Below are 9,461 nucleotides of genomic sequence, written 5' to 3'. Positions count from 1 at the left end.
TCTGTGACAAAAAGAATTGTGTTTTGACGACTAGGATTCCCTGGTATTTATTTCAGAGTGGGAATATAATATTTAAGAAGAAAAGAAAAATTACGTGAAGTTTTTTTTACTTATTCAGATAAGATAAAACGAGATCTTTTCTCGTTATTACGAGATCTTTTCTCGTAATAACGTACGAGATAACTAACTCGTAATAACGAGACCTTTGTCGTAATTGCGAGATAAATAATATTTTTTATGTGTCCCTGTTAGTCTTTCGTATTTAAGTAAAAATACTCTTATCTCTAGAATACTAGTCATTTATAAACGACAACTAAGTACGTTGAATTTTATCAAGGCAATATGGAATTTTGGAAACTCACTGTGATTTTATTCTTGTTTGGGAAAGGTAAGTTTGAAAAATAATTTAAACAATTTTACTCAATATGAATATTTTGGAAGTTTGAAACATATTTACGTATATATTCAGCTTTCACGTTACACAGTGCTACTTACAATGTATAACCTGATACTGGTTTATACTAAAGCATAGTTTTACATCTGATACGTTATTCTGTCTCATTTTTTCACAACTTCCATGCAGTCTCTCAATGACAAGAAATTAAGTGATCGTTAGCGACGAAGTAAGTTGGCACAATCTATTAATTTACATGTCTAATTTGGAAGTGTTAGTTTTCATTTTGATAGGGAAACATTTTATCTTTTAGAACTACGACAAACCAGTTCAGATATAAAATTTAATGCTTTGTCTTAACATAGTGTAACTTCGATATTATATGTTGGCACTACGACGTTTTATTTTCATATTTCGCTACATTATATAATGACTAGTTTTATGTTTGTCGTTTAAAGCAGAGACAAGCAGGAGTTTCATTGATAAACAATAGTTCACTATTAACGAAGTGCGTCCAATAAATAATGTCACTAATTAGATTGCATAAAATACAGGGTTCAATTGACCTTTGAATTTCTTTTCTAAATTGGTTCATATTCGATTTATGATTTATGGGCGTTTATCTGGCCACGTTTCATCATCGAATACTCATTTGAGAAGCTGATATATAACCATCTACTCGACACACTGTATGAAATTATGATTTGTAATTTAAGTCACCATCCAATTAAACTTGTTTCAATAACATACACTTGTTTCTATATACATAACACATTTTTTTTTAAATTTCTTTCGAGTCTTAACCTAGGCAACTTTTTTTCATTGGAGTTGCATGTCAACATAAATGCGTTGCATGTCAACATATTTATATCGCATGTTTACATTAATAAGTTGCATCTCAACATAAATAAGTAGCATATAGCATTTTAGATGTCACCTGTTGGCGATATATGAGATTTTTTTTAGATGTTTTATAATTCTTATTTAATTGCAATTTTCTTGCATGTCAACAAAGTTATGTTGCATGTTGACATAACTATCTTGCATTTCAACATATTTATCTTGCATGTGGACATATTTGATAAAAAATGACTTGCACACAAGGGGCAGAGATATGCCAGCATAGTTTACAATATTATTGTCAGTACATCTGGAGGCACAGATGAAGACATCAGCGCAAGAAAAAGGAAGGCAACTTTTGCCATTTTGAGACCAGTGTTGAGATGCAGGGCATTAAGAACAAACACTAAGCTCAGATTATTCAACACCAACGTGAAATCAGTACTCCTGTATGAATCTGAAACCTGGAGAGAACATCAACATCTATAAAATCAGTCTTTGTCTTTGTACTATGTAAACAAGTGCCTACGAAACATCATGGGGATAAGATGACCGGATAAAATCAGCAATACAGACTTGGGGAGAATCACCAAACAAGCAACCAGTAGAAACAATTTGAACACGCAGGTGGAACTGGCTAGAATACTCTAAGGAAACCACAAAGTAACACCACAGGCAAGCCTTTGAGTGGGACCCACAAGGTCTGTGAAAGCATGGAAGACCAAAAAATACCTGACGTAGACAGCAGACTTGAAATTGACCAGACCTGGGGTCAGCGCAACGATTGAAAGTCCTCGAGCCGCCCTATGTCCCCAATGGGACGCAGTGGATTAAGTCAAGTCAAATCAATGTTTACAATGCTTCAGTAAGGCATTTTCAATAGGGAACCAAAATTTGAATGTCGTTCGTTGAGATATGAGCGAGTTACAGAGCTTACCATTCTATGCTAGTATGTAAAAAAAAACTTGTTTACATTGTGAATGTTGAAGTGAAAATTCCAGTTTTAGACTTAAGATAAATTTGTTAAACTGTTAGAAACTGTTTATGTTTTAAATGAATTAGAAGATAGACAATTTAACTTAAAGCAATATTTTTCACTGTATATTAAACCCATGTAAATAAAGACAGGGAACAAGCCTTGCTTACATGACAAAGAATTGTGAGCCCTGTATCTTGCTTATTTCTCTACGACTGACTCTCAAACTTCATTTGATAATTAGATATGCATTTCTAAAGCATTGTAAATAACATGCTACTTCAAACAAATAGCAAATTTAGTAGGCGTTTCATCGTATTTACAATTTTAAAGAAATATCTTGGCCTTCTAAGCGTTAGATGGATAACTTATCTATTAACAGAAAAACAAAAAACGATTGCGGGTCGAAATGTGTAAAAAAAAAAAAAAAAAAAAAAAAAAAAAAAAAAAAAAAAAATCTTAAAATAGAAAAAAAATGTATTTGATAGTGAAGGTCCTGTAGTTCGAATAACTGTTGCTATTCCAAAAGGCGATCAATCATCGGACATGTATACAAAAATTATGCGCTGAAGAAAGTTAAGAAACGTTGCAAAAGGAGGAAACCAAAGTCAGGAATTCGCAACATTCGACTTCATCATGACAACGCCCCATCACATAAATCCCATACTGTGAAATCATTTTTAGAAAAATAAAAGATAATGGCTTGCCCCATTGTCCATCTTCCTAATTCCCTCGGCTTGTATCCCTGTGACTTTTTTTTTCTTTTTCCTATAAGAAAAAAGAACTTATCAGGAAGAAGATATGCTTCAAGGAATGCTTTGGGCTCTGTCATTTGTCAGTACATAAATACCATTCCCATAAAACAGTATATTAATGCATGCAAAGCTTGCATAATAAAATCAGTTGAGATTATATGCGTCTGTAAAAAGGATAGTAAGGAGAGTAATTTGAATGTAATCATAAATCAAAGTACTGGTAGTACTGAAAAGCGCTAACCAAGCTTTTGTATGTATATAACAGATATATGTATACATGTATAACATTTCAGCTTCTGTATATTTCCTCATCACTGCGTGGCAACCCGTGCAATGATGTATGTAAGCCTCCTACATTAAATTCACAATACCCCTTACAGTATATTCACAATAGTCCGTGCAGTTATGTGCATAAACCCCTGAAACTGGTTCCCTAACCAGTAAAATGATGTATACTTCTGCTCATAGGGGGCGGTTATTCTATGCACCGGAAGTAATAGTCTAACGACAATGAAGCGCTGAGCTATGCTTAGCGCTTTAAAAATAACAGAAAATATCTTGTAAAATATTGTGTAATTCTTGCAACAACGATGACATTATTTATTGAACGCCTCTTGTTAAAACTAAATCGTTACAATTTAGGGGCATTTAACAAAATACATGTATATCATTTGCTGGAATTATGATAAAACACACTTTATAAAATGTGTCTTACATTCAGCCGGTTAGAATCAGCTTTACATGGTCCCATCTAGATATAAATGTAACAATCATCATTTCTAACCAACTGTTATATAAAATCGAAATTTTATATTAAATTTTTCACTTAATACAACATTTATTTATAATTGTTTAGAATAGCACATGATTTATCAATCTACCCAATTTTCCTTGCTACTGTTTGATAAATGTTGACCAAACCCATTATTTTTATACTAGCATGACATCAGAAATTATATGTCATATAATTTGTACGCATTTCGAGAAACGTCATCTTCGCTAGCCAAGGGTTTTCGGTCCACTTTTCTCCCCATAAACCCTTGGCGGATTTCATTACGAAAACTCGGTGACAAGCTCCGTTTTATGATTGGCTGCAGCTGCGAGTAGCTGATCCAATCGCAGTGCTTGTAAATATAAACTTTAAAAGAAAACACATATGTGATCTTTGGTAAAACATTCGGTGCTTTTAACAAGTTGAGACACAAGTTCTCGAGTACAGTGCCTCCCCAACGATGGTCTAACCAGATCGCTTTAAAAACCTATATATTTTACTGGGATTGACCATAGTTCTACAAACTTGTCAAGGCTCGCGTGATAGCATGGGAAGTAAACATGGCGAATGTAGAAGTTGCCTATCCCGTTAGTATATACGTTCCTGCTTATGGTTATTGCTTTCAAAGGTTCAGTGAGCTCTGTTTTATTTAATTTCTTTGGTCCGCAATATTCACGACAACGATACCTGATTTTATGGCATGAAAGCTTTCATATAAATCGGCAATTTTTTCACTCCCGGTACAGGTCCTTGCAAAACACTATGAATAAAACATTCCGTGCTTTCCTTAGGTTATAATTTAATTCGTATTTAAAAGCATCGTTAATAATGTTCCGATATTCGGTAGTCAACATGTTTTGAAGTTGTATTAATGCCGTGGTGTGCATATAACCTATTGTTTAATTCGATTAAAATGTAAATATGCAAGGGGGGCAACTCAAGTTGCTCGCTAGATAGCGCCACTACATCACCGAGTTTTCGTAATGAAATCCGCCAAGGGTTTATGGGGAGCAAAGTGGACCGAAAACCCTTGGCTAGCGAAGATGAGAAACGTGTTCACTTTGGAAATAACATTTATACCAACGGCAAGGGCAGCTCTCTCACACAAATACATTCTAACATCAATCATTTATATTTTTAAAATTCTTAAGCTACATTTGTATTTTTGTATGCTTTTTATGCCTATAGCCTAATTATTTTTGTGGATATGCTCCTTCATTGATCATCTTTACTAAAATTCAGCCCTTTTCCTTTTTTTTTTAAAAGTCTGTGACCACATTTCGGCGATAAGGGTTCAAGCAGTATAATCTTACTCTCCTTGTCTGTGTGTTTGCATGTCCGTCTTTTTATCCGTCTGTCTCACTCTCTGTTTTAATTTCTCTTTCTTTATTTCTCTCGCTCCTATCTCCTAAATTATTTCAAACATGTTTACAACAATTAAGTTTTTACATTTTCGTCACATAATTTGAAGAATATTTAAAATATTCAAAATAGCATTCTCGATTTATGTACAAATGAATAACATTTCAGGTAGGGATTTCTTCTTAATCTTCTAAATATTTAGGGCAGGGTTACATGTACACGTATTGTTTTGAAACATTGTTAGCTCTCAGATTGGCGACAAAGAGATTTGGTATATGTTTATAAACAAAATCCCATTTTCGGTCGCTAGTAGGTAGTGAATAGTATTAGATGATTTTCCGATGAGAAGTATGCTCTTTTTTAAACCCATCTAAGAAATATTAAAGATCCCTCTTTTTATAAAGTGACAGTTGTTCAATTTTAAAGTTGAAGTTATATTTTTAAAGTTTGATTTTTTATTTTTAAAGTTTAATTCATATTTCTTTAATAATGATATAAATAAGGATTATTTCTGCAATGACATTTTTAAATGTATGTCTCCTGGTGATTTTTTAAAACTTTTTCTAAACCAGAATTAAACCAGATCGTCAAAAATAGTTATTACAAATCAATTCAAACATGCGGTGCGGTTATTTAAAACATAATTAAATCTACATCCGATTTATCTCTTCTACATAAACATGTTTCAATTTCAATTGATATGCCATTTATCGTTTATCAATTCCTAATCTTTTTTCAGAACTCTGTGCAAAGTATATATGGTTTTTTTTCAAATACAAATGCAAATTCCTTAGCATTTTTTCTTAAAACAGATCAGCAGTATTTTTGTAATTAGAATTTTGTACTTTACAAATGATTGCATATACGACATATGTTTAGTACTCAGCAGCACCACAACCTACAACAATGTTGATTATTATCATTATTTTGTATGTTTATTTAGCTTTTGGAACAGACACAACCTACTGCCCTCACCATTTGAGCAAAAGCGACCTGTATGAGTATGGAGATTTATGTCTCAAAGTGCAGTATGGAAACTGGGACTGGGAAACTGCGAGACAAATCTGTCTCAACGAAGGAGGTGACCTTGTACAACCTAGATCTCCCGGCATGCAAGAGTACATCCGAGTAAACGTACATCCCCAGGTGCTGAAGTTAGAGGAAGACGGGTTTTGGATTGGGGCAACGGATCTATATTCGGAATCTCACTGGAAATGGATTTCTGGTGAGTACTCGACATTGGACAGTTGTTATAGTTACCGCTTGGAATTGATCTTAATGACAATTTAAAGTATTACATTTACAACCATTATTAATTATGTATTTGAAAATCAATTAATACAAACATGGTTTAATTACATGGAATATGGCATAACGTATAATTTAGATGGCAATATATATGATGATATACGTAAAACTTTACTTTTTTGGCGTATTGTATTCTTGCTAATATCCAAGAAAAGAAATAAGTATTTTCATTTAGGCTACTAGTTTTAATTTAATTTTTTTTTCATAAGGCGATCCTAACATGCCCTATTCAAACTGGGAGCCAGGACAGGGACCATCTCAATCCGGGTTCCTCTTTGCTGCTGGAGATTTAGAAGATTGTGCCATCATGCGTATCCAGGATGGATTCAGATGGCATGACTACCCTTGCTCTAACTTCTTTTATCATTACTCCTTTATATGTCAACATAGTGAGTATTTATAGTAAGCAGGTATCCATTCTCTCTATTTCTCCACCTTCAATTCTTATCTAAATTATTGCAATTAAAGCGCTTTAAATGCACATTTCTTATAAAATATGGATCGCTACGATCCTATCGATTGAAGATCACAGGAATAATTTTTGCGATTATTTCCTCGCCAAGTTATTTCGATTGTTCCTAAATTGCCTCAGGCCCAAGGTAAAAATACAGGCCGTTAAAGTTATTTTTTATAATTAATGAAATAAATATGGATAATCATGTCTGATCGTTCATTTCTATGCTCACATTTGAAAAATATTGCCTATGAAGCCTTACAACAACCTAGTATTTAAATACCCTATTGTCAAAGTTCAAAAGAGAGGTAAGTCCTAGTATTATATTAGAAGCAGTGAGTTCGTTTTTCACGTGGTACCTCAGGTTTGGGACAACATAAGTAGAATTTTGAAGTTCTCGGGCCTGTACACACGATAAGGCTTGCCTTAAAAGTCTTAAAACTTAGGTTCTTGACTTGCCGTGTGCACACCCCAAATACACGTTTTTACTAGCCTTACAAGTCAAACTTACGAACAGAGCACTGCTCTATTTTCTTCTTATACAAGACTTAGCTTAGTATCGTAGCCAATGAAAATCATTTACCCTAATGTCAATTTAATTGTAATGATATCAAACCGTACATGTGGGAAATTTGAGGGACCACGTGCCATGTGACCTAATGACACTGCCGTCCGTACAAAATTGCTAGGGTCTTTCAGGCACAATTCATGCAGCAGCATATTGTGTAAACCGTGCACAGCACTTCGACTTGTCCATACGCGCCTGTTTACCCTTTTCCTCTTTTTAATTAGTTTTACTGCCGTAGTCAATAAAATAACTGCTGCCACAGTTATGATATTGTCATTTTTGTAAGGTTCAGAAAAAAACACGTGGTGATTATGGAAATGATGTTTATAATCATGTAAGGCTTGCCTTAGCGTGTAGACACTAGAGACGTGCGGCTTGCAAAAACGTATGTTTTAGACTTGTAAGGCAAACCTTATCGTGTGTATCGGCCCTTCTTCAGGGACACTCATCAGTATGCCAACAGTAATACTACATGATACATAACTTGTACTTCTGTATTTGTATATTTGTGCATTTCTATCGTTGCTATATACGTATGTTGAAAATGTGCAATTACCTGCATTTATTAATCATTATGATGTATAATAATTAAGTCACCAATAAACAATTATACAGTTTTTCCTTATCAATATTTGCTTGTACTTGTATGCGTATAGATACTGATCGATTTTTGAAGCAACAATTGATAAATTAAAACAACAGTATTTTTCAATGTGAGCATGGAACAAAGTCTATGGTACGTAATCTTTCCTTTTTGACCTTGTAAAGTAAAAATCAAATTGTACGAATTTTCTGGCAAGCAATAAAATATTGTGTATGAAACAGCCACAAACAACGTGTATATGTTGAAAAGTAAATACGTTGTAGACCATCATGCTTTGCGAATCATTCACCTGATTGGAGAACCTTTTTGACGTAAATATTGTCACATGTTAAATAATGCTATCCATATAAGGTAGTGTACCCGACCTGTTTAACAATATATGCCTAATCATTCAAAGTATCTCGCACATACATCTCACATGCACTTAATTCTTTGTTTCTGCGTAAATCATTTTTGTTACTTTCTAATTCTAATCGATTTTTTTTTCATATTAATTCTCCGTCCTCCATCGTTTATGCTGTTTGCACAAGATGTACGTTGCGTATGTGCTACGTCATTACAGCAAAAACAGCATGTTGTAAACGGGGCAGTTTGTTAAAAATTGCTATGTTATTATAATATAATATTGATTTATATTTTTAAAAAATGGTTTTTTTTTTTTACAAAAAATGGGGTTGTGTTCTAATCTAGTACTGATGTCTCATCCAATATTTCATACCAGTAATCTGTTGGGACTTAATCTTTAAAACAAATTATGAAGAATGTTTTTTATTCAAATTATTAAATTATGATTATGATTCATGTGTAACATCCATTTCTTTTTAATTTTTATGAACCAACATCTTTGATTTGTTTTCGGCAGAGAAGTTGCCTCACACCAACCCGTATAAAACAACAACTGAAGAAACAGTTGGACCAATCATTGGTTAATTGTCTTAAAACAAGAGTATCGATTCAGCCAGTTTTGCATTTACGTACAAATACTGTTGTGTCTCCTTTGCTCCTTTTTTCTCAATGCAATAAAAATCATAGTACTGAAGAACTTACGGGAATTGATTTTGTCAATGTTTGTTTATCTTAAAATCAATGATATGTTATTTTGTATGACAAGTACATGTAGTTTCTAATTTGTATTTGAATAACGCACATTTTTATAATATGAATTTTTGGACTTTTTCGACAAGAATGTCGAGAAACCCCCATATGAATCATGTTAAATAATATTTAGAGTAAAATTAATTCAATCAAACTATGTATCAGTAATACAAAATATTTCTCGAGAATTGTATGGATCCAAGCAATTATATTAAACTCTAGTCTCGTTTAACCAAACGCTCGGCTGACACCGTAAATCTCCGACAAGCATTTACGGAGACATAGTCCAGTCATTCTAGCCAAAATATGACCAAACCTCAAACTAATTGCAAC

General features: G+C 33.3%; 1 protein-coding gene across 1 annotated transcript; it reads left to right on the top strand.

The window, feature by feature from the left end:
• The first annotated feature begins 282 nt into the window (after window positions 1-282).
• LOC117692895 (snaclec convulxin subunit beta-like) lies at window positions 283-9,052 on the top strand. Its single transcript, XM_066077752.1, has 4 exons — window positions 283-388; window positions 6,043-6,324; window positions 6,617-6,796; window positions 8,896-9,052. The coding sequence occupies exons 1-4, from the start codon at window positions 343-345 to the stop codon at window positions 8,961-8,963; spliced, it is 576 nt and encodes a 191-aa protein (XP_065933824.1). The 5' UTR covers window positions 283-342; the 3' UTR covers window positions 8,964-9,052.
• Window positions 9,053-9,461: the final 409 nt, after the last annotated feature.

The sequence above is a fragment of the Magallana gigas genome, chromosome 3 (genome assembly GCF_963853765.1).
Source record: "Magallana gigas chromosome 3, xbMagGiga1.1, whole genome shotgun sequence".
In the NCBI taxonomy this organism is placed as follows: domain Eukaryota; kingdom Metazoa; phylum Mollusca; class Bivalvia; order Ostreida; family Ostreidae; genus Magallana; species Magallana gigas.
This window is presented reverse-complemented; position numbering and strand designations above follow the sequence as displayed.

Coding starts and splice junctions, on each gene's coding strand:
- LOC117692895 (XM_066077752.1), top strand. CDS start 343: ATGGAATTTTGGAAACTCACTGTGATTTTATTCTTGTTTGGGAAAG. Junction 389..6,042: donor TTTATTCTTGTTTGGGAAAG/GTAAGTTTGAAA, acceptor ATGTTTATTTAG/CTTTTGGAACAGACACAACC. Junction 6,797..8,895: donor CTCCTTTATATGTCAACATA/GTGAGTATTTAT, acceptor TGTTTTCGGCAG/AGAAGTTGCCTCACACCAAC.